The 26,460-nt window shown below is 40.6% G+C and overlaps 1 protein-coding gene across 3 annotated transcripts in view; it reads right to left on the reverse strand.

The window, feature by feature from the left end:
• Positions 1–4,178: 4,178 nt before the first annotated feature.
• The window catches only part of LOC118096503 (solute carrier family 22 member 15-like), a 35,745-nt gene continuing 13,463 nt past the window's right edge, over positions 4,179–26,460 (reverse strand). Inside the window, exons 5-14 of one of the 3 annotated variants that reach the window (XR_004693931.2) lie at positions 24,224–24,353; positions 23,283–23,504; positions 22,094–22,234; positions 21,843–21,931; positions 21,423–21,531; positions 19,742–19,814; positions 18,660–18,818; positions 17,022–17,101; positions 14,825–14,968; positions 4,179–5,192 (exon numbers count right to left, since the gene is read on the reverse strand). Coding sequence is in view for 2 of the 3 variants with exons in the window: in XM_035138419.2 (XP_034994310.1) it covers positions 17,075–17,101; positions 18,660–18,818; positions 19,742–19,814; positions 21,423–21,531; positions 21,843–21,931; positions 22,094–22,234; positions 23,283–23,504; positions 24,224–24,353 (950 nt within the window). In the remaining variant the exon portion in view is untranslated. Of the gene's footprint in view, positions 5,193–14,824; positions 14,969–15,080; positions 17,102–18,654; positions 18,819–19,741; positions 19,815–21,422; positions 21,532–21,842; positions 21,932–22,093; positions 22,235–23,282; positions 23,505–24,223; positions 24,354–26,460 lie in introns of those variants that run through there. The other 2 variants (XM_035138419.2, XM_035138420.2) reach the window with 2 other exon arrangements.

The raw sequence follows: 26,460 nt of genomic DNA on the forward strand, positions 1-26,460 counted from the left end.
AATCCTATGCACACTTACCTGGAAGTGAGTCCCATTGAACTCAGGTGCAGGACAACAGCTATGAGATTATATGGTAAAAGTGTCAACTCCTAATAATGTTTGCTCAGAAGGAAGGTGCAATGTGTTCAATGGGGTTGATTTCCTAGTAACTGAGATTAGGATGGCATTTTAAGACTGCAATTCTGTGCATACTTACCTGAGAGTAAGTTCCATTTCAGTCACAGGACTTATTGTTGAGGAGACATGCATACTAGGGTTGGGCAGTAAATCTAATTCACTATTTTTCTTCTTCTTAAACCTTTGAAGTAGCCCAGCATGTTTTTTAAAAAATAAAATCAGATGACCGTGATGATTTTGACTGGGAGATGATTTCCCCATTTTTGTTTGCATCTCCCCTGTGGTAATATGATGTGAGCATGTCCAATAAATGCTGTTGACACATAATGCTAAAAGCATAACCCTGATGAAAATAAAACCTCACTGCGTAAGTGAGCAATAGCATTGGGAAGTCATTCACATTATGGGAATACGTTACTCCGTTCCTAACAAGAGATGCCAAGTCTTTTAAAAAACAAACAAATATGGGTGTTAGCCTGGCTAAAAGAAAGTTGCATGCAGCGATTACAAATTTTGCAACCTGGCAGCCCATTGAGAGAAAAAGCCAGAATTACATTAAGAATATTTTCCTGTAGTTTATCTCTTACTGCCATCTGCAGGTCATATACAAACATTGTTTGGTCATTTTTTGAATTTTAGAGCATTTTAATTTAGCTGTCCAGTGCTTCACATAATTATTTGAGGAGCGGGTGGGAATGGGATTGGGGGGTGTCCTCCATTTATGCTAGCTGCTAGTTTTAAAAAATTGAGGGGTGTGTGTAATGGAAGCTCCTGACAAGCAGGTCCCCCAAGACAACAGGGCACAATTAATTGGGCATTTCTTCTGCAGAGGCCCCAAAAGAATACATTTAATTGGAGCTTCTTCAAGAAAACTTCCCAGTGGACCATAGTCATAATTCTTACTGTGTTTCTGTGGTATTTCTGTCTCCCTCTGAGACCACTCCAAAATAAGTGATTTGAGGCTCAGAGCCAGAAACGCTCTCAGATGTGTATTACCATCAACATTCACTTAGAGCATGAACACTCCACTTCATGAACGCCTTACATCTTGCCTACTGCCAATAAAAGCACCATTCTCAGTCCCACAGTAAATAACTATATTACTTGACAGGTTTTCATTTCATAACATGATAAGGCCCTGTTTTTAACCTATCTGAAGCTTTTAACTTTGCATGCTACTTTCTGCATTATGTGCTTCCTTCAGCCTGTGCTGTAGATGTGGGCATGGATTTAAACTTCTTGGGCCTGATCCCAAGTGTCCCTATTTTCCAGGGACAGAAGCCATCTCAGTTTCTGATTTGATCCCATAATGTCCAGCTGTTCCTTCAAACACCCGTTTTCATTGGAGAAATGTTGGGAGGTTATGGAATTATCCGAACCCTGAGCCGTCTGAAGACAGCTCTGTATAGGGAAGGCTTTTAATGCTTAATGTTTTATTGTGTTTTTATATATGTTTAAAGCCACCCAGAGTGGCTGGGGCAATCCAGTCAGATGGGTGTGGTACAACAACAACAACAACAACAACAACAACAACAACAACAGAATAGGACATTGGATAAATATTGGAGGGTATGTGATCCTAGTCTTGTTATCACTTTCAGCAGTCATGATTCCCCCTAAAGAATTCTGGGAGCTGTAGTTTCTTACAGGTGCTGAGAGTTTTGGGGAGACCCCATTCCCTTCCCAAAGCTACAATTCCCAGAGTTCTCTGTGAAGATGGTTTGGTTGTGAATTTGCTCTTGGAAGAAGGGTTTCCCAATGATTCTCAGCATCCTTAACAAACTAGGGCTCCCAGAATTCTTTGGGGAAAGCCATGACTGTTGAAAGTGTGGTACGAATGTGGTCTTAGACTTGTCCAACAGTAATTCAGTAATGAAAGAGAATGAGATGTTTAGTTACAAGAGACAGAATCAGTAGGAGAGAAGGGCGGCCATCTTTAGTTGATCACAGAACTCTTTTGATTTCAGCCATTATTCAATGCTTTTATAACAAGTGGAGAGGTGGTTTGCTTGTTTGGTAACTTTAGAATATGAACATTTGCAGAAGATGAAAGGCAAGTGTTATGGTAGCACTGGCATCAATTTTAAGGTAATAGCAGGCATGGAATTCTAATCACTGGAGTTCAACCCCCCAAACAGCAGCAAAAGACAGCTAGAACCATCAACAGTGCATTTAGATTTTTCCATTGTGTATTCGTATTTTACAGTTTTTATGAGGAAAAAGTTAACCTTGCAAGTTGAAATAGTGGGTTTTTAGATATTTACTGCCATCTAGAGCATTGAAATTGACACTGCATACATATGCAATAGAGATGTTACTTGGGTGGGCAGTTCTCCTCCAAGCAGTCCAGAATTTTATGTTGTGATTGTGACAAGTGCTTCCAAATGAGTTTATTACAGCATCAATGCTGCTTATGCATACATGTTTTTCACAGCATTCACATGGCATTGTTAGCATCAAAATGCCAGCCTGTATTTTTATTTTTTTAAAAAAACATTTAATCCCGATTCACCCTACAATGGAAAATCCAACAAGTAAATAACCCATTATATAGCCATAGTCACTGCTGGTGTGGATTTAGTGCATTTTTTTCTTTTTTTATGGATGGTTTTTCCACATATAAGATAAGATAAGATATCTTTATTGTCATATAAAAGCATAATAAAACATTAAACATAAAAAACTTCCCTATCCAGGGCTGCCTTCAAATGTCTTCTAAAGGTTGCAATTTATTTATCTCCTTGGTTCAAGGGTCACATAACTCCATATCTTCCTACATTTCTCCAATGAAAATAGGAACATCCTAAGGAAAAGCGGGACATTCCAAGATTAAATCAGAAACCAGGATGGTTTCTGTAAATCCAGGACTGTCCCTGGAAAATAGGGACATTTGGAGGGGCTGTTATAGTATTTTTAACAATACCAGTAACAGTAAATTTTCCACTCTGTTTTCCTTCTGGCTAAAAGTCCCAAGTCAGAAATCAGCATGGACTGGACTCATGACCTGACTGCAGATTTGGAAGCTAGCTATCTCTGCTGCAAAGGAAACAAAGGCATTCAATTAAATATACAAGGAGGTTTGCCTTGGTTGACAGCTCTGCATATCATTCAGATCCCACAGAGACAAGTGCAAATGTATGCATCATAACTCCTTGCCAATTCCACAGCCTTCCTATTACTAATAAAACAGAATGATTCGGCTCCTCCATGATAATATGACAGCAACAATCACAGATAATAATGGCTCTCAAAGTGAACCATTCACAGTGGGATCAGGTGTTAAACAAGGTTGTGTTATTGCCCCAACTCTATTCATTATTTTCATTGCCATGATCCTACACTTTGTCGAAGGGAAACTCCCACCAGAGTAGAAATCCTATATCGAACAGATGGAAAGCTCTTCAATCTGAGCAGGCTGAAAGCAAAGAGTAAGATTACTGTAACTTCCATCACAGAGCTTCAGTATGCCGATGACAACGTAGTGTGTGCATACTCAGAGGATGACCTCCAAACCATCCTAAATATCTTTGCAGAAGCTTACGGAAAACTTGGCCTATCACTCAACATCCAAAAACCCAAAGTGCTGCACCAAAAAGTATAAAATAACCCCTCTGCAGCGCCACAAATCCAACTCAATGGTGGAACGTTGGAAAATGTCGATCACTTCTCCTACCTGGGCAGTTATCTTTCCACAAGGGCCGACATTGATGCCGAAATCCAGCATTGCCTGAGCTCTGCAAGTGCGGCTTTCTCCCAATTGAAGTACAGAGTGTTTGAAGAACAGGACATTCGCAGGGAAACCAAAATGCTTGTTTACAAAGCTATTGTACTACCTACCTTGCTGTATGCTTGTGAAACATGGACCTCTTATAAACACCATCTCTGACTCCTTGAAAGATTCCATCAACGGTGTCTCTGAAAAATGTTGCACATCACTTGGGAAGACAGGCGAACTAATACCAGTGTACTGGAAGAAGCAAAGATCACCAATGTTGAAGCAATGATTCTTCAACATCAACTTCATTGGACTGGTCAAGTTGTGTGGATTATCATCTTCCAAAACAACTACTCTATTCCAAATTTTAAAATGGAAAGCAAAGTTCTGGTGGTCAACAAAAGAGGTTTAAAGACTGTCTCAAGGCAAATTTTTAAAAAATGTAGTATAAACTTACCAGCAATTGGGAAACACTTGCCTGCGAGAGCTCCAATGGGAGAACAGCCTATACCAAAGGTGTCGTGGGATTTGAAGACCCTTGAACTCAGGACGCAAGGGAGAAACGTGGTAAGAGGAAGGCATGCTTGGCAAATCAACACTGTGATCAACTCCCACCCAGAAACCAATGTCCCCACTGTGGAAGGACGTGCGGATCCAGAATTGGCCTCCACAGTCACTTACAGACTCATTGTTAAAACCGTGTTTATGGAAGACAATCTTACTCAGCTACAAGTGATCACCAAAGAAGAAGAAACAGAATGACAGCAAATAACTTTCTGGAGCACTCAACTGAACTATCAAGATTGCTTAAATAAAGATCAGGCATTCCATTTCATTCTGCTCCCCACACCATTGTCAAACCAAACCAAAATTTAAGTCTATCATATAAAACTTTATTCTAATGACCACCACCACTACTATTCTAATGACTTCTGGAAAGTTCCTCCCAGCATGCCAGGTTTGCAGGTCTGTGGAGTATTTTACATGGGAGATCCCTTTATTTACGGTTTCAAATGGTACAGCCCAGGGTCAGGCATGGGTCCTTTGCTCATCTGGCTTAGATTCTGGTTCCCCCATATTTCTTCTTCACTTACATTTTATGCATCCAAGTTCACATTTTCGCTGATTGCAGCCAGAAGTGTTTATCTACTCTCTGGTAAATGCTTTCCATCACTACTAAGAACTGACAAGAAGCAGGGGTGAGTGCTTCTCCAGGTGTAGGCCTGCTCCTCACTCCGCGGCAGTGGCACGAGTGGTAACAAATTCAGTCCAGAGAATGATCCACATCAGGGAGCCAGATCTCCAGCATGATTTGGCTTCTATGTCTCTTCATGGCTAGCTTGCCTCTCAGGAGAAAACTCTGCCAACAAAAGAACCAAGTAGTCCATGGTGAGTGAAAGGAGGTCCATTCATTTTTCTATATAGCCCAGGGAAGACACTTACAGAGCAGCTCTAGAATCTGTGCAGCTGCCCATAATTGTTCTCTGACATCATTATGACATAATGAGAAGACAATACCACCCAGGGAATCCCACAGTACCCTCTTCCCTGTCATCAGCTGGCACTGGAGAAACCTAGACTCGTTGCCACTGTAAAATGAAGAGACACAATGACTAAACTGAGATGCTAGTGCTTCCTTCCTCTGGCACAACATGATTTCTGCTATCACAAGTCAAAGTGTGGTGGGCTCAGCTCTTGGGTGAACCTGGTATGGGTTGCTTCCTCAACCCTTGGTTAGCATATGGAGGCACAAGACCTCTGTCTTCACACCACCACAGTCTTACCCGTCAAACTGATGGGCCATCAGTTTGCACATAATAAGCATTATTTCTGACGAAGATTTCATAGCACTCTGAATTACAGAGAAGTAGATATAAGATGAAGAATGCCACTTGTCTTTATGGAAATTTAAGAGAGAGAGAAATCCATCCATCATAAGACAATGTTGATAACTATAATTGCACATATGACCCATGAGCTGAACTAATGAAGAACAGTCCTTTGAGTAATGTCTTCAGCTTCATGGAAGCCATTTGTTATTTGATAGAGAATCAATCCCGATGACTGGCAAAATGGGTCCTCACTTCTTTTGGCTCAAGATTTTGATGAAGGAGTTATTAATGTGTTTGAGATTAGCTCCATTCTTTAAATTCTGCTGTCACTCATGTGCCGGACATAAAGTGTTGAGGTTATCTATTGGTACAAAACTTTTAATATTCTTATATTAATAAATTTATTCAGACAAAAATCTGAACTGGGCCAGAATAAAGACTCTGGGTGTGCCATTAGGAACCTTTCTATATGAACAGAGTGGCATGTATTGTCAAGACATTCAGCTAAATGTGCAGAGGTCAGGGCAACAGGCATAATTCTCTGCCCACAGATATGACACACAAACTGGGCTTTGCCAGTCAACCGATTGTATTTGAAGTTCTAAGGCCATTTGGTGTAGAAATCAGTTGGCCTGTCAGACATGGGCCCACCATTTGCTGGTACTTCAGCACACTTCAACCAGTGTGATCAACAGAGTGTCCCAACAGAACATCAGTTTTCCTGCTTTCCAGTAGTCAGGCTTCTCCAGAGTTCCAAGTTAAGAAAACTCCTTCCCCACTCAGTTGAGATTAAAGTATAAAGTGTTTGTTTTTGTCTCAAGACACAAGACAGATCTAAACACACTAACTTAATTTCTTCTGATCCAAGCCTGCCAACTTGAATAAAATATTGAGGGCGGGGGGCAGGTAAGCCCCATCCTGCATAATGGAGCTGGTGGTTCTGGAGAGGCCAGAGGCTCCAGCGTGACTTGCCATGTGGGGCCCCGGCTGATGTGCTGCACTTGTGGCAGTGCCACCTGCCTTCATCGGGAAGAGGCAGAAGATGTACACGGTGACACGAAATCCTCTCCTTTCTGACATTGTAATATACTGCCATATCACAAAGTTTAGTTGGCAAGATATTATGATGTTATGACCTGTGCCAGAGTCGCTAACCCAAACGGCAACTGCGGACTTGCAAAATGCTGGGGCATAATTTGCTGCCGCTTCTTGGTATTTACAAGTGGGTGCTCCTCTCCTCCATTACCCAGCCACCACCACCACTGTTTCGTGGTACTTGCAGTACCTGCCCTCTTTAGCTCCCTGAACTAACCTGTACTGGGGGAACCTGGCCAGATGGGCGGGGTATAAATAATAAATTATTATTATTATTATTATTACTGTTTATCTATATCAGCTTGCCTTGACAGGTCTCTTCTGAGTATTCCTTTCCCAAGCCTGTTGTTGTTTGCTTTGAATCCTGCTCAACCCTGTCTGATCTGAGTTTGCCTGGTGATAATGCTCCCCAAATGTCATCTTTCTTCAGATGATGCTAATCGAGTTTGCCTTCAAAGGATGTGCCGATATTGCTCCCCTGGTGCAAAGCTGCCATATCTGTTTGGAAGACGGCAAGGAATAAATATTACAGTCATTAAAAGGCTCTGCTATGCCTGACTCTATTTTCTAAAGGGTATGCTGAAGCTGTTACTTGGCAATCTGCCAAGAATGAGCTGAAATCTGCCTCTAACATAAATGTCCTCATGGGTTTCCACTGAAACACCGTAAAAGCAAAATAATAATCTCTCTGTGAATTCCTGTCTATGCTGCTGTTACTCAACAACCTCTTAGTAGGCCAGGATCCACCAAAACAACCAGGAGTTGGCAATCCGTGGCCCGCCAGATGTTGTTGGACTACAACTCCCGTCATCCTTGGGACAGTTTGGGGCAGATGAGAGTTGGGAGTCCAGCAACACCTGGATAACTTCTGCTTGCTCATCCCAGATCTAGATAAGTCTAATAGGGACTATTCATGGACACTAAGTGAAGTACGTGGTGATGGTAGTGATTGTTGTTGTTTTTTGCAGAATTATCATCATTTGTGGATTATATTTTATCCCCTTTCGGTTCTAAATCTTGAAGCCCATTTTACAGAACAGAGGATATGGTAGGTTAAAACAGCTCTGCGAAAGTGGCAGTGAACTGACGATACAAGATAAATTAGATAATGAATCAGATCTTTGTGAATTTATCAAGGTGCCTTATACTGAAACAGACTGCTAGTCCATCTATCCCATATTGTTTGTTCTGACTGGCAGAGGGTGTCAGGCAAGGTTCCAGACCTGCAGCCCACAGATGCATTCAGGTACAAAGCACATGCCAGGAGTAAGCAAACACGGTGACCTCTGGATGTTGTGGGACTGCAACTCCCATCAGCCCCAGAAATTATAGCTGTCAAGGATGACAAGAATCCGAGTCCAGGAGCCTCTGGAGGGCTTCCCCTGTACTGTATTGCTGATATGAGTCCTCCCTAGTTATTTATGTAGTCTATTTTCTATATTTATTTGCTTACTTTCCCCCCAAACATACTCAGCATTCTAACCTACATCCCAGTTGCTACTTTTGACAATATTAGATAGCTGTCTCATCTCTGCCCAAGATGTCTGCCGCGGGAGAGCCCACCATTCCTCTACATAACTGCTTCCATTGTTAAGGTGGTCTTAATAGGTTTCTCTTAATGCTCAGCCTATAGATCCAATCCTTCTCCCTGAGACAGTAGAGAATAGTTTCTCCCTCTTCTCTTCCCAACTTTCAAGAGACTGCGATCTACAACCATTATAAAACAAAAACAAAAACTGGCAGTGATCTACCCATTGGATTGACCAGGGTTGTTGAGCTTTTTTGGCAAAGCTTCATCATGGGGGGGGGGGGAAATCCCGCGATCAACCAGGGGCATCCCACGATCGACCAGTAGATCGCAATCGACTTGTTGGACAGCCCTGCTATGGGTGTTTGAAGAGTGCTTTCATTTCCCCTCCCCTCAGTCTTCTCCAGCCTTAACCTTTCCTCAAAAGACTTTATTATTATTATTATTATTATTATTATTATTATTATTATTATTAAGGTGCCACACCCATCACTAGATACAGTCTTCCAGATTAGGTCTGACTAGCGCAGAATTAAGTGGGTTTTTGACTTTGCGTGTCTTGGAAACCATGGCTCTAGTAACGCAACCTAAAATTGTATTAGACTTTATTGTAGCAGCAGCATCACACTGCAAACTCATATTTCAGGTTGTGTGCAAGTACAGCCCTAGCATCCTTTTCCCATGTACTACTGCCAATTAATGTGTCCTCATCTTGCGACCTTGGTTATTATCCTCCATTCTGCCCTTCCTAGGTGTGTACTGGGATATCAGCAGTCCAAAAAGCAAGCTAATGCTCCATTTTCTAGGTTAAGTGAAGTGTTTCTGTTCCTTCAATGTGCTCCTCAGAGAACTTATGAAAACTCTCTGGTTTTATTTAAGGAATTGAGACTCCATTAACTATCCAAAATCCTTCTGCGTTAGTTTTCAAACAGTGTGCCAGGGACCCTCAGGGTTCTGGTGTAACCTTTTAAGGGTTCTTCAATGAGAAGATCAGGACCAGCAAATGCACTTCCCTTACATAACAGCTTGATTGTCAGTTCTCCCATTTAACCCTGGCTAATATATTGTTTGTTCTGGTTGTCCGTTATCTCAAGTTACAATTTCCTTTTGATTCTCCTGATAGATGTCAATGAGTTGCTTTTTTTTTTAATGTTATGGACAGGATCCAAAGGATCATGCTCCTTTCTCCACATAGGCAACAGTTCAGGGCTTTCAGGGGGACAGGAGGAGACTCAAGTCACTCCTGAAAAGCAGAGAACCTTCCAGAGTGCCACTGATGTAGCACAAGAGGCTGCAGCTGGTAAAGGAAATTTTGTTAACCCCCTGCGCTTGTATGGAAGTGATTTCCAGTCCATCCATGGATCTTTGGACTTCAGCCTATGCATATCTCGCCTCATCCTGTGCTCAGTATGGCTTGCATAACACAATGTGGTCAAAATGTCAAGGCATTTAGTATTAAGCCTACTCCATTTAACACAATGTTGAGGACCCATTTAGTAGATAGCATGTCCGACTTGGGCAAGGGAGATCCAGATTTAAAATCTCACTCAGCTATGAAGTTCACTAAGTGACTTTGGGCTACCATGATACTTTAGCCTCCTCCCATGTCAAGGAATTGTTTTGAGGACAAAGGGGAGTAGGGACCATGAGAGTCACCAGTGGCTCCTTGGAAAAAGGGAATGGAATGAATAAATAAATAAATAACACATTTCCTTAGCAACTCTAAATGACTGCACTCACACCAAATTCTGAAAGGTACCTCCCCATTTCAATTATTTAGCTTAATATTTTAGAAATGAGATCAAGTACTACTTTAATCAAATTTCTAGAACTGTCTCAAACAGTTGATCACTGCTGTCAACTTCCTGTCAAATTTGGAATGGGATTCCATTCTCCTAAGTAACCAGCAACCAATTTACAACGCAGAACAGAACAGCTTAATCAATTACACAAGTAATTAGCTTCATTGCATTTTTTTATGTTATGATATATCAATTTTCATGCTTCCTGGATTCATCTATTTCAGGATTCCAATTTGTAAGTTCTACAAACTTGATTAACTACGAAATGCTTGGCTTCAAAGTGGTACATTATTGTAAATAAAAGGTGGTTTGCTCACTTGGGAAGCAATTTTAAAATGATAAGTACTTGATGATGTATGGCCTATAAGCTGCTGAAAGATAATTGCATATAGTCAGCTGTTTGTAAATTCAACATTATTTAATTACATGTAATTAGATTCTTTGTAAATGTAACATTGGTAGTTGAATGTTGTCCTATTAAACTGATTGAAAGCACCTGCAATGTGCAATTACCTTTTCCAACACCAAACTTTTACATATCCATCCACACACACAAAATCCATGCCAATTATATTATTACCTTCCTAGCTGATTGCTAATATGTTTGATAATTTAAAAGTACGTTTATAAGTATGTATATGAATTACATTCATGAAAGGAGAGGCAATGATGAACTGGAATGTATATGTAGGGGAAGAGTTGCTCTTTTTAAATTGGCCGGAGGTTTCCAAGAGCAGTGCCTTTGATGGACCAGCACCATCAAGCTTTGGCACTTTATAATTGGTGGCCACTCCAACCTTGGAGCTTCCTTTTAGAAGTCAGAAACAGCACATGGCCTGTCTAACTGAACAAGTACTCAATGATCAGGGATTCTAGAGCATTATATTTTGGACCATGTAGTTCAGCACACTGTTTCCACAGTGGCTATCACAACACCTCTGAGAAAACTTCCAAGCAGCACACAAGGGCAATATCCATCTTCTGCTGGTTATTCCTCAGCAACATGTATGCCACATCTGAACCTGCAGATGGTATATAGGTATGTCTGTTTTGCACTTGGGGGGGGGGGGGAGTGACCTCTGTTGATGTCAGAATGTAACAGTCAAAGTTCATGGCCTTGTGCTGTGACAGGCTGTGAAAGGGAGATAATGTAATCATAGAATTATAGAGTTGGAAGGGACCGAAAGAGAGACGTCAAGCCAAAATTCCTACAATGCAAGACTTTGATGAGATCTTGCAAGATCTTGCAGGAAATCAGCACCCATACTGGCACCGCTTCTCTGGCAGAGGTGGGGGCACAAAAGGAGGCACTCATGAGGGTGCTCTTGTAAGAAAAATATTGGAGCCTAATTTGAATAGTAGAGTGCTTGGTATCTGGTGGGCGGGGCTTGTGCTTTAAAAATAAAACTGTTTTTCAAGGAACAGACAAAAATGACAAAACTAGATGCTTCTCATGTTGAAAAATAGAACATTTTGCAAGGAATTGTACAAAACAAAAGTGGCACTAATAAAGAAAAGTTCCAGGGTGGCAACAGAAGGCAAACTAAGAATGCTTTTGCAGTTCGTCAGAATTATCTTGCAATATCAAGTTACAGGACAAACTGATGCTATTAACAGTTAACTCTTGTAGTTGGTTAATTGATTCAGCAGCTTCCATGCACATGACGTGTGATGCTAATTTTTTCCAGGGAGTTAAATGAAAACTCATCAGAGACAGTTACAGTTGCAAATGGCAACAAAATACCTGTGCAAGGAAAATAAGCAAGTTTGCTCAAGTGTGTTGCAGGTATAAAAACTGTTTGTAATGAAGTGAGAGGAATGTAGTTTACTTGCCAGAATTAACAGTTTGCTGGATGTGCCAGCCCTGACCAAGTGTGGTTTTAATGTGAATTTTAATCGCAACAAATGTGCACTCACCAAAGATGGAGTTTTGTATGCACAAGATTTTGAAAATAATGGAGTCTTTGTGCTGGAGCGAGTTAATATGGTCAAAAAGAATTCAAGTGCAACCTGTGTTCATCTGTGGCACAAAAGGCTTGGACATAGAGACTTCAGGATTATAGCAGACCTGCCAAAGAAAGGTTTGGTGAGAGGAATGGAAATGAAACCTTGTAAAGTTGACCTGAATAGTGGGGAAGGCCTTCTATCTCCAAGCAAAGCCAGGGGGGAAAACACGGAATGTTTAAATAAGAAAGTTTTGAGAATTTACATGCTAAATTGTAAGAAAAACATTGAGGCCTAATTTGTATAGTAGAGTGCTTGGTATCTGGTAGGCGGGGCCTGTGTGCTTTGCTCCAGAATCAGCCCCTCCCTTCAGTGTGTGTTCTGTTCTGTTCAGTTCAGTTAGTTAAGAGGGACCAACTGTCTCTTCTTGTTTCTTGCCTCAGACTTGCCTCCTGTTGCTGTATAGTGGTACCTCTGGTTACAATCTTCGTTCGGGCATGGGTGTACCCAGGATCAAAACTAGGGGGGGGGAGGCTGGCAATGACGTAGCCGGGACCCCCCCAGGAGGCATGGTTAACATCCACGCCCCCGGAGGGGAGGGGGTGGTCATCCCGAGAGAGAGGCGGAGAGGAGCCTGGCGAAGGTGGCAGGGAGGAAACGCGCGCACACACAACTCAAGTGCTTTCTCTCCCGCCCTTGCCGCCGCTCCTCAGACTCACTCCGCTCCGTTCCTGCTGCGAACTCCAAGTTGCAACCACCGATTGCCGCCAAACTTGCCCGCGAGTACAAGGGCAAAGAGGGTGACAGGAGCCCCTGCAGCAGGCTCCTCTAGCTAGCCTCTTCCTCCTCAGTGCAGAGCGGTCGCTCTGGAGCCCGATCCTGTGGCGGAGGCGACCGCGGAGAAGCACACACACACACCCCTCCCCACCGAAGCTCAGGAGCCGGGTGGGAGGGGAAAGAGGCGGGATTGTGTGCCGCCTCCTCGCGCAATTGGCTGGTTATGATGTCCATGCCCCCCCCGGAGGGGAGGCAGCGTTCACACGGTTCTCCACAACCACTTTTCCCTGCCGGCCACTTTTTGCACTGAAAAAAACCAGTGTGATGCTACAGCTCGCGGCGTGAGCTGTAATTTATACCTTTCCCCCCCTTCCTTTTTAGCTTCTAGGGGGGCAGCTCCCCTCCCCCGGTACACCCATGCGTTCCGGAGGTCTGTTCTTAACCCAAAACCATTCTTAACCTGAGGTACCACTTTAACTAATGGGCCTCCCACTGCCACACGACTTCTGTTCTCATCCTGGGGCAAAGTTCTTAACCCGAGGTACTACCGGTACTTCCGGGTTAGCAGAATCTGTAACCTGGAGTGTTTGTAACCCGAGGTACCACTGTATTTAGTTTCTCTCATGATGTTATTTTGTTACAATTTTCTTTATTATTAAAGCTTAGTTTACATTTACGTAAGCCACTTATTTTTCTCAAAGAAAAACTCATGGGTGGGCTGGCCTTGCCCTGAGGTCATTATGGGCATGCACACTGGTATCTGCTTACCTGTAAACATACACCTCTAATTTTCTTTAAAGAAATAAAATACAAGTTTGTCAATCTACCAGCTTTGCACAAAACAGCAGCCATATGTATGTTTGTGTTTGTGTGTGTTGCTCCAAGCCAGGAAACCTGAGATCTATGGGTATTTGTTCCCATGTGCACATACACCTTTTGTGATCTATCATGCTTGCACAAAAGAGCAGTCTAAACATAAAAATAAGTGATGCCTCATTCCAAACTAGGTAAGGATTTGGAGTTGTTCACATGAAAGGCTGCCTGTCGCTTCATTTCCTCCCCCTTTCCTCCCCATCTCCCCTACCCATGGGTGTAGCAAAGGGAGGGCAGGGGGGGTCCACAAATCTTGTGGGAAATGGCAGATTGCAGCCTTTTCCCATAAGGGAGATAGCACCCAGCAAAACATCACCACAGGCAGGGATTTTTTTTTCATTGGAGACCCTGGGCGGAGTAAGTAGAGGCAATCTCATCCTATATTTCCACACTATGGCTACAGACCAAACCATCTGTCAGGAGAGCTACAGCCTGGCCAGGATGACTTTCCTGTTATACCTTCTGGGATTGACGAGGCATGTGACCCCCACCTGTCCTGAGTCTACTCCAGTTGAGGAATCACATGCCTACTCCCCAAACTAGCGAGCTCCACCTTGGCTGTGGGTCCTTGCCTGCCTTCCCTCAGATTGTTTGATCAATTTTGTAGGTACTCTCTTGACGGCAGAGTACATGATTTCACCTTTTTGAGCGTTTGAGATACCATAGTTGTTTTGAGATATCAGCCTGAACAAGAGATCCCAGTGATTCCAACAGTTTACGGCAAGGAGGTCTAACCCTTTTCAGACCGTGTGCCACAATGACCCATGGTCAGCCCCCTTAGAGGCTGCATACCGGTATTGAACTAGCAAGGATGCTATAAAGTCCAGGCTGCCTTCCAATAGTCCATGCCCTAGCCACCCCTGGTTTAGTGTTTCTGATAAAGATTAATGCCAAGGAAAATGAAGAAGAATGGGATTTCACCCAAAAAAATATGCAGGCCCTACAAGTGTGTGTAGACCATGCGATACCAAGGAGGACTGGCTGTGTTCTTGAGCCTTAAGTAATTGCAACAACGTGTATCTGAGATGGGAAAGCAACACTGCAAGAATTCAAACCACAGAAAGGTGCCAACTATTATGAGACACCTCTGAAGTCAAAATCACAGGGTCATTCAGTTTAGCAAAATTGGTGAGCTACATACTTCATTTCTCAGGGTAAGTCAGCCTACTGATTCTTCTCTATTGTCCAGAGGCTGCTTCTGTTGCTGCCAGTAATGCTTTATGTGGTATCCTGTTTTTGCCCTTCCCTTTGCCAAAGGATTTACTGTATATGATTCTGCTCCTTCCTGTGCACAGAAAGACATAGGCAGAATGTTAGCCTGTCTTCAGACAGATTTACAAAATTTTAATATAAATGGAAGAGAAACGTTTTAACAGTAAAGAATAGAAACCACAGCATTTAAAATGTGTTTTTATTAGCCATTTGAAACATCATTGGAATGAAACAGCCTCATTAAAGATACATTATTATTTATCAGACATGAGAACTATTTCATTATGTGTCAGTAAGCTGATGGAGCAACTCACTTCTGCTTCCACAGGAGCTATATTTTCTCTTACAAAAATATAGATTTATAAAGCTTTCCATAATTATAAGCAAAACTCCACATTAAAAATGGGTCTTCCATCTTTTTTTCTGTTGTTTGGACATGAACACCATCATAAATTAATGAATTACCCAATGACATGGACAAAAAGTTCTGGCTGCTGTTTTGGGGCTTTAAAAAATGAAATATGCAGAAGTATATTTAAAAAGCCCCACAAACCCAATCAAGTTTAATAACCAAGTGCTGAAGCAAGGTGTTTAAATAAATAATAGATATTTAAAGGATTGTAAGCCAGGTATCGTAAGGGTGTTTTATCATTATTATTTTGCTATGCTTTATTTTAATAGTTGACACTGAAATCATAAACTGTAAAGGTAGATGGTTGTCAGCTGAGTCTTTGCCAGACACCCAAATGATTTGACAGCTGACAGCAGTCTGCTTGAATGCTATAAATTGTGGGCCTTGTTTCTAGCAGGCTATCAAAACACCATTTTAACCTTCAATTGTCCCATATATCAAAGGCAAAATGAAAAGAAATCCCTTTGGTATGATGTCATATTGTGAAAACTCTTGTTAGGACTGGATTCAAAGAACCGTAAGGAAAAGAAGTGGCAATGCAACATTACAAACAGTTTGCAGCTCATGCAATGCTATAGTGTAGTAGGGCAGGCATAGGCAGACTCGGCCCTTCAGATGTTTTGGGACTACAACTCCCATCATCCCTGACCACTGGTCCTGCAAGCTAGGGATGATGGGAGTTGTAGTCCCAAAACATCTGGAGGGCCGAGTTTGCCTATGCCTGGTCTATGGTGTTTCTCATGATTCAGTTTATGCAAAAAGCTCTTGTGCAAAAAGATGAACAGTTTTGGATTTACTTTCACTTTTATACTTTATGCCACTGATGTGGGCTACATAACAGCCCTTCTGAGCGGAGAACCTTTCTGCAGATGGATGGGCATATTTGTATCCAACCCATAATCATATATAACACTTTCTGCCATGATACATGGAAAGTCATTGATAACTTGCTTCACAAAAAACCTGCATTTCCTAAATGAGCACTTAACTGTTTCTAACAGCAGGTTGGTACTGCAATATATTCAATTCTTACTACAGACAAGTCATATTGCAGCAACAGTTTGAAACAGTAACAAAAGGCATCTTTGGTCTTTATAAATATTGTGGGACATTCATCTTAAAACATAAATACAAAAATATTGGCATCATGAAGAGTGTAAAAAGTTGTTGTTGTTTAGTCATTTAGTCGTGTCTGACTCTTCATGACCCCATGGACCAGAGCACGACAGGCACTCCTGTCTTCCACTGCCTCCCACAGTTTGGTCAGACTCATGTTGGTGGCTTCGAGAACGCCTAAATATTCCAGGCTGACCTGTAACCCTCCATTCTGAAGGTGCTTTAAGAAGCGTGTGCTAAGGATATCCTGAGCCTATTTAAATAAGCCAGATGCACCAATTAAATACCTTTCTCTTGCTTGCATGTTTAGGATTACCATAAAAATCCCCAGTATAATTTGACACTTACACAGTCAAGTCATCTAATCAATATAGGACTGGTCCTCCTTTTGTTACCAAAGACATAAATCACCAGGTAATTCTGAATGCCCTATAACGTTTATAGAGTGTGACAGTTTAAGGTAGATATTTCACTCCTTCATTGTTCCTCGTGAGTGTGTATAACCCGCCCCCCCCCCCATTCACAATTTAAGTTCACATTATTGAGTGTACTGGGATTCCCAAAATACTTTTAGAGTTGAATCTTGATGGCACCACACCTCAACAGAGGAAGTACTGTTGTCATTTTCAACCAAGATATGGTTTTTGCACACTAATTGCTTTCTTCTAACTGATTTACCTGTTAAGCAGATGGAAAATAAATTATTAGAATGTGTTGTTGTTTTTCCTACTGTTATCTACTATTATTACTAGTCACTATTATTATTAATCACATATAATACCTAACATTTTCTAAGCGCTATACAGGGATTAAAAGAGAAGACATTATCTGCCTGAAGGCTCACAATCTTAGCAAGACACAAAAGGAAAGGGGAGAGAAGAGAAAAACAAGAAAATTATGGTACCAACTCTTGAATCTCAGAAATATTATCTATACTAGTAGGTCTCCTGCCTTAAAAGATCATTACACACAGAATCCAGTAGCCCTGACAGATAACATGGCAGAGTGCAAAGCATGTTTCCTGTTGGGTATGTTGTCCTAGAACAATTGGAGCTGACAAATTATAAATAACACTGCTTCTATAGGGCTACGTAAAGTGATTTTTAATTGTGTTTTTACAAAAGTCTTTGCAAAAATAGTACTAAATGCTCCAACCTAATTTCAATTGAATTTCAAGTGTTTCAGTTACATGAGCATTTAAATACAGTCGTACCTTGGATCCCGAACGCCTTGCGAGTTGAACATTTTGGCTCCCGAACGCCGCAAACCCAAAAGTGAGTGTTCCAGTTTGGAACTGTTCTTTAGAATCCAAACGTCTGGCGTGGTTTCCGATTGGCTGCAGAAGCTTCCTGCAGCCAATCAGAAGCCACGCTTTGGTTCCCAAACGTTTTGGAAGTTGAACAGACTTCTGGAATAGATTCCGTTCGACTTCCAGGGTACAACTGTACTGAAAAAGTTACCTGACCAATTTTGCCACAGCTAATAGCTACATATGTCAAATAGAAATAAATTACTTGTACAATGCATGTTCTTTAAGAATTAGTAACTGTATATTTTACATCAATCAAATAATTTTAAAATATCTTCACAAAAATGTTCATTTCCTCTTAAATGACAAGCTTTTCTCTCATCTGAAAACCTTGACTGAATACTTTGAAATGTTCTATAGATTTAAAGAGTTTACATTAAATAACTGTAATTCCCAAATGCCACTGCTATGATGGGATCAGAATTACATTTCTTTTTAAAGTGGCCATGGCAAATTTGCTGAAACCTATCCATGACAACCACTAAAACAGACAAAACTAAGACACTTAACCATTTCCAGTTTTATTTGCCATATGTCTGTTGCTATAGGAAAATATTCCAGATGGCTTCCATAATGATGGAATGAGAAATATGAAACCAAGAGCTCTTCCTGATACCACACATTAAATAGCCTATCAGTAACAGCATGACTAAGTAAAAGCAAGCAAGGAGACGAGTGAATGAGATAACACAGAAACTCTGCTAAGAACATCATTTCCTATATACAAATAAAAAACAGATTACATCCAACATTTGGAGAATTGTTTCTCGTTAGACATTGAAAAAGATATTAAGTATGTACATTTGAGAAATAAGGAGAAAGGGGGGGAAATACTGTCAGATTTCAAATAAATTAGAGACTTCCTAGATTCTAATAGGGACAGGGGTTACTTCAAAAATAAATAAAAAATAATCATTTTTACTCTGCCTTTTTGCTTTTAAGTATTTGGTAGGTAGGTATCTGCAAATCTTCAATGGTCTCTGCAATGGGTTTATTCAGAGTTTCTGGTAGTAGAAGAGTAAGAAAACCAGCTGACAATCCACTGATTCCAAAGACCACAAATGGTACAGATGGGCCAAGGGATTTCTAGAAGAAATTAGTAATAAATTCATAATTGATACACACACACACTTACACAAGTTACTGAAGAACAAATACCAACAAATCTATTACCCACTCAGTTCATATTCCCAAGACAGGCATTTGAAAAAATATAATTGTATATATACAGATCCCCATAGGTTATACAGTAACAACAACAACTCAATGACAGCTCACTTTAAGTCCTGTTATCAATGGGTTGTATCCAATCCTAGTCCTACTCAATTTTAAAATTTACAGCTGTGGTTAACTTAGGTTTCTTGATTTCAATTGATCTACAGTGTGTATACCTTAGTTGGATACAACTCAATACCTTTTTGATGTGCTAAAGGACTGTTGTTGAAGACAGTTATATTCTACTACTGCTAAAGAAAATGGACTTTGCTAAAATATTTTCAGTCCATAGAAGGCAACCTACCATTTACTAGGAAAGTGCAAGAGTATGGTCACATCAGTTATGGCCTTGGATAACTATAGCATATGTATCCCTGCTTCATTTAGTGTTAAATATCATGTCTCTGTCTGTCTGTCTGTCTGTCTCTCTCTCTCTCTCTCTCTGTGTGTGTGTGCAAAATAAAAAAATTCCTTCAGTAGCACCTTAAAGACCAACTAAGTTTTTATTTTGGTATGAGCTTTCATGTGCATGCACACTTCTTCAGATACACTAGAAACAGAAGTGTCAGACCCTATATATATACAGAGGGTGGTGGGGGTGGGTGGGAATGGGTGATGGGCTGATGGGAGTGGTAAACCTGTAGATGGCTGATAACGGCTGCTGATGCTAAGGTGCTACTGAAGGAATTTTTTTATTTTGCTTCGACTCAGACCAACACAGCTACCTACCTGTAACTAGAACTCTCTCTGTGTGTGTGTGTGTAATGCAATACAATGGAGGGAAGTAAACTTACCAGGGAAGGGACAAATGGAGCCAAAATACCACCAAATCTACAAGTCATTGAACATACGCCTAAGCCAGCATTTCTGTTTCAAAAAGATAATTTGTGTTAAGTATCTGCAAAATATTTGCCTGAGAAGAGGGGATCAACACTGAAACCTTTTAATTTTTTTAAACAGTTAATGCATAACAAGATTGTTGGGCTGAAATAATCATGGACTCTTTACCCCATCAAAAAAAAATCCCAATGTATTACAATACTGGTTATCTTGTTATATTAGTTTCCATACAACTGACTTCCTAATCATCATACTGTGTAACCTGGAAGAAAGCTTTCAAGGTGATTTTTCGAAAATGGCATCTTACCACTAGGTGGTGATAAAACACCATTTTAAAATTTCTCCATAGTTCGTAAAGCATATTTTTCACTAAATGATAGTTATAGGTTTGGGGTGGGACCCCCCTAAACCCTGGAAATTCATAAATGGTAGGATTTTGATTATTTGGGGTATGAATGAAAATAACAAGCTGCAGAACTGTGCTAGACAAGGAATCCCTGGGTTGGCTTATGCAAACCAGCCTGGCCCAGCTACGGTAGTGAAGAACAAATCAATTAACATGACAAAAGGTTTTGATGGCCCATCTGAGAGGAATCCTTGGTCCTGGGCAGACAGATTGCTAAGGTGTGCTGGAAAGATGTCTTGGATTCCAGTGCTGCACTGTTATAGGGAACAAGTCTCTCTTGAGATGACAATGCTATAAGATCTGGACTCCCTCCCTCCAAACTCAGGTGTAAATACATGAATAAATAATATTTCTTAAAACTATGATAACTGTCAGGGGACCTCCCTACAGGGAGCCTCCCCCCATCATTCTGACCAGCACTTCGCCCAGCGAGAGTGGCAGCAGCAGGTCACGGGGAGGAAATGAGGATGGGAGCAGAGTGGAGGAGGCATGGCTCAGCGATGTATCAGAGCCCCTGCACCACTCCAGCCAACAAGTAGGAGAGGGAGCACAGCCGCTTCCAGCGCCCGAACTGAGGTGCGCGCCCAAACGCAAGGTTAGAGGGTGGCGTTTCGGGGTGCCCAAGCTATTATGCTGGCCCCGAAGCAGAAGGACGCCATTGCCGGATTCTGTGAGTGACTAGGAGGTCATGTTTTCCGCTATCTCTGCACTGTAAATACTATGCACAATAAAATCGTTAAAGACAGAACGGACTTGGGCGTGTTTACTCGGGAGTAGCCACAACAATCCCGACAATAACCTCAACCACGTCTTCAATTCTCTAAAGGAGCACAGAGCCTGGAATCCCAGGCATGCCTTGGCAGGGATTGGGGTGGCCGGTAACAACACAAATGTTTAAGCAGAGAAATGTATTCAAGCATGCAATATTGTTTCAAATGCGATTAGCTGATCACATATGGAATCCGCTTCCTTAAAAAGCAGTATATATGAATCATTTTGTCCCAGAAAGACTTGAAATGTGGAGAACTCTCCATGATTTAAAATATTCAAGCCTCTGAACATGTAACTCAGGAACATAAATGTTAATGCTGGCACATCTATAGCTTGTATGCTGAATGCACTTGCTGATAAGGTTTAATTTCTTTGTGCATTATTGCTCTTGGTATATGAGAATCGTATGGGATTTGAAGCAAACATTTTTAAAAAAATACAAAAAGAAAATTGTTTACCTCACTACTGTTGGGTAGAGTTCTGAAGTGTAAATATATATGATGTTGAAAGCAGCACTTACAGTCAATTTCCCACATAAAGCTAAGATGCTGGGACTGAATAAAAATCCTAAAACAGAGTTTGAAAGAAATGTGTTACCATTATCAGCTCCACCTTCCCCCATTAAGTAAAATGACACACAAAGATAAAGTTCTGATTTGGCCACATTTGGAGAAGATTCCACTGAAAACAAGGAAATTGTTTCAAGGACATTTTTACAGTATTTAAGTTCAAGTGGCAGCTTCTAACTTGTGTCAGAAGTTCTTTTTTTAAAAAGTTCTTCTTTAGCATTAAAACACTGCATGCACTTGGATTTCATGCCTTTTGATGAGATCAATTCTCTGTGTGTAATGTTTACTTAGAAAAGGACATATACTCACCACCTCTATTTTCTGGTAGGAACAAGGTGAATATACAGGCAAGGCCTGAAAATATCAAAAAAGCAGTTGTACTTTTACGTCTTCCTGACCTAAAGAGAAAATGTAGCAGAAGCTCAGGCTGAAATCTCTGCAAAAATGTATTTTACGATTTGATTATTTGAAATGATATTATATTTTCTGTTAAGGGTCAACTATACAAGTGAAGGAAAGCCAATGATGTCAAAGGGTGGAAATAAATAAATAAATCTTACCATGGTTTTTCAATGAAGAACATGCAGAGTGGAAATGCTGGAACTTCTACAAGGCCAGAAAGAGCCACATTTAGATACAGGTTTCCTCCTAATTCACCAGCATTCAGCGTTAAGCCATAATAGATAAGGCTGCACACATACCTAAATGTATCAATTAAAGGTTGATCAGCTAATGCAGATCCTCAAAGGTCAGGCATGCATGCATATATATAAAGAATATGTACACAGCAGAAGAAAGCATACAACAATGCTACATGTACCAGTTATAACAGCAAGGACCAAAACAGAACTCCACCTGAGATTTTGCTAGTTGTCCGATTACGTTATTTTATGTTATTTTACCAATTGTGGTGCAATTCCTGTTCAGGTGCATTTCAAATACACCAATAAGGTAACTGTGCCATAAACAACAAATTTAGACAACTGGATTAAGATTCTGTTGAACCCCTTAAAACCTCAATCACGCCAACATTCATTTCAACTACATACAGAAAGATCAAAATCAAATTAGAATACAGGCAGCTCAACTTCTTCTCTTTCTCAATCCCTAAAAGAACTAGAGAAAGAAAATTTCTCTGCATGTCCACCGCAAGTGATTATTTTGCACCTGGTTCTGACTGCAACAACATCCAGTATAATCTTTAGTACCAAAGAATTTGGGGAGACCCAAAACCTACAGTCATAAAACAAAACCAACTCATATGAAGCAGTCCATCAAGAAAGAATATTGTATGGTAGTTATTTCAGTTGTAACCTTCTTTCTGGAGTGATACCCTTAAAAAATAAATTTGCTTTAAAAAAGGGGGGGACCTTGTGCTCTTAAATCCCCTAAGACACACATTCATAAACACTTCTAAATGGAATTCATAATAATAGTTCTATTATACTCATAATGATGATCTCTTTAAGCATTATGCCACAGAAGGTATGAAACTTAGAAAAAGAAAGAAAGAAAAACTTCAACTTTGCTCTGGGGGCAGAAGAGGCAGAATCAAAAGAATAATGCCTCACAACTCAGAAAAACTCATAGCTCTTTCTAAATATTTATTTACTTTTGGAAATGTCAGGTAATTTTGAAGATGTTCCAATGGGGCATCAGCAGAACAACATTTTTTCAAACAGCCCAAAGTTTGCTATTTTGTGTGTGCAACTAATTCATGTACCCTGAGAAGCTCTTTTTATTAATTACCAAATATACATCAAGATGACAGTGCGCCACCGAAGGATTGGATGCTTAACGAGGCTTCGGACACCAGATGCTGAATCATCCTTTTTTACTGCTCCTGTGCATTGCTTCAGTTTCACAGACAGTCTTTCTTTCCCATTACCAAGGGCTATGTATTGTAGCACATTCTCTGCTTCTGTTGTCTTCCCTTGGGAGTATAACCATCTTGGTGATTCTGGAAGCATGCTGTAAAAAGAAACATCAAAACCGAGATGTCCATGGATAATTACTTTGGGTTTTTTTAATCTGTATATTAACACAACTGTCTTTTCATTAGATCATCATATATCACTAGCCTTTCAAAGCTTGACAAAATCTATCAGAAAGCAGGTAAAGCAGGTAAAAATACTTAGTGTATGCTAGTGATTCGCAGTCTTTTAAAATTATGAATCTGCAAACCACTGTGAGATTAGCCAAATTTATCAAAATATTTTAACCATCCTGGTACAGAAATGACAACGAACAAGACTACTTCCAGTTCTCTGGCTCCCAAATTAGCAAAGCCACAACCCCACATTATTTATATATCCACCCATTATGGTCATATTCCATAGACATAAATTATTTTCATAAATCTGTAAAAGTACAAAAACTGTTAAATCATTTAATTCTAATAAAGCTATACTGCATATGCAAACACCGCCAACCTTGACTTCCATGCATACAAATGGGTGTTTGTGAGAATCACAAGCAACTGGATTTTTCTTCTGATTATATCGTTCCATTAGCAGTATGTAAGCATTTGATTATGGACAGCAAAAAAACAAACAAACCCCAAGTTCCTCTAACTTATTTTACTTAGAACACAAGTCATTTCAAAATTCTACCTTTACTAGTCTGCTCTCCAGTAATAATACTTTACTTCTGGTTTGCAAGTTACATAACATACACAAAAAATCACTTACAAAGAGAGAAGGAGAAAGAAAAGTCCTGGAGAATTTGACACGAAGGCAAGGAAACGCCACTCTCTTATGTAATAACCCAATAATGCATAAATCGCTATGCCAACTGCAAATGTGAAATTTGTTAATGAGCCTGAAAATAGAAAAAAAAACCGAAGAGGTTTCATTAACTATGGCTGTAAGTCTCTCCACATAGAAAGTATACATACAGGGTGACCCAAAAGTAGGTATACAGTTGAATCAATGAAATTCATCACAACAGATTATATGGGTACACATAACTGACATACAACAAAGTGGTAGTTAAATTTCAGGCTGGCAATTGGAAAGAATAGTGGAGTCAGATAAAAGGATTATTGTGAATGATGAAAGCAAGTGGATTCTAACGCAGTATACCTACTTTTGGGCCACCCTGTTGTTGTAAGAATTTAAGGTCTTATATATATATAAATTAAATGTTCATAAATTTACAAGGCAAACACATACATAAGTATATAAACCACATCTGAAATAGTACAGGAGAGCAATCCTAAAACCATTTTGACTCTCCCAAATTGACCTCAAATGTTTCTCTGCAAGGAGGAAGAAAATCGGAAAGCCTCTCCATTGTCATCTGCTTACCTGTCTTTGGGGCATCTTTGTTTATTAATAGGGTGAGCCTATTAATTCAGGAATTAAAGTATTTACCATCACAAAAGAATGGTCCAGCTGCCCAAGTAAGTAATGCTGGCCATTGTCAGGTATCCTGGCAGACAGGATTTCTGTTGTAGACTGCCTCCTTCAGTGATTTATGTGTGATGTTTTGGGGGGTGGTCTTGAGCTACAGCAGGGGTGTCAAACTCAAATTCATCGGGGGCCGCATCAGCAGTTTGGTCACCCTCAAAGGGCCGATTGTATCTGTAGGACTATGTATCCACTCTTTATTATCATAAATTATTGTCACTGCATTCAATTATTACTGTTTTTTGTAATAATGTAGTCCCCTTGGAACGCCCTCCCACCAGATGTCAAGGAAATAAACAACTCCCTGACTTTTAGAAGATATCTGAAGGCAGCCCTGTTTAGGGAAGCTTTTTAATATGTGACATTTTAATGTATTTTTAATCTTTGTTGGAAGCCGCCCAGAGTGGCTGGGGAAACCTAGCCAGATGGGCAGGGTACAAATAATATTATTATTATTATTATTATTATTATTATTATTATTATTATTATTATTATGCTATGACACTGTTTCAATTGTATAGTGCAGACTGAGTCCTTGAAGAGTCTCTGGCAGAGTAGGCAGTGGATCAATTGTCTGACTCGGTATAAGGCAGTTTCATGTGTTCACCCTGACTTGTATGCTGAACATTCTCCAGGACGTGGTGAACCACAGTGACTTAGTGGGCATTCAAAAGACCAGTTGCTATGAGAAAAATAATAGCTCACAACTGCTCCATCACACAGTCATCACTATGTAAAAACAAGTGTGTGAATCATCTTTTTTTTCTACCTCCAACAAAGGCTGTAGTCAAGTGTCACTTTCTGAAAGTCTCAGTGATTACTATCAAATTGATATTGGCTGGACAAATAAAGAAATAATGTAGCAAAATTATTTCTGGACTGCAGATGGGATTTTGTGTGCTTGACTATTCCTCCATGGGAATGGGGAAGAGATAATCAAAGATTAAAAACAAACACTAGACACCATCTTCTTGACTTTTAAATTTCTGTCTTGGTGTATTATTTTAAAAGTGGAGGAGCATTCAGTCATGTAATTCCCCACAAAGCTGCAGTCTAATGGAAGTCCAGTTACCTGGACTTCCTGTTATCTGCTACTGGTGGGCTGGGTTGTAGAGAAAGGGGGACGAGGATAGCGATGGGTCTCTCTACAATTTGCTTCCATGAAGCGCACAAAAGTGGAGCAGAGTGTGGAGCGCGAGCCGCCTTCTTCCACCGGGGCGAGGAAGCCGGGGTGCATTAGGGCCCTGCGGGAAAGTGACCCAAGCAGGGTCCCTCTGTCCAGCTTGTCTGGGTCTTAAATACATACACCTTCCACCCAAAGCGAGAGATCGGCGGGGTGCAGAGATGCGTGCGTAAAAGCTCTCTCGAGCACTCTCTCTCTCTCGTAACTCCTGGGGTTTGCAGCAGCTGTGTTTGGAGGAGGCGTTTACAGCCCAGGATTCATTCATTCTCTCTCTCTCTCTCTCTCTCTCTCTCTCTCTCTCTCTCTCTCTCTCTCTCTCTCTCTCACACACACA

This window comes from Zootoca vivipara, chromosome 5 (assembly GCF_963506605.1).
Source record: "Zootoca vivipara chromosome 5, rZooViv1.1, whole genome shotgun sequence".
In the NCBI taxonomy this organism is placed as follows: domain Eukaryota; kingdom Metazoa; phylum Chordata; class Lepidosauria; order Squamata; family Lacertidae; genus Zootoca; species Zootoca vivipara.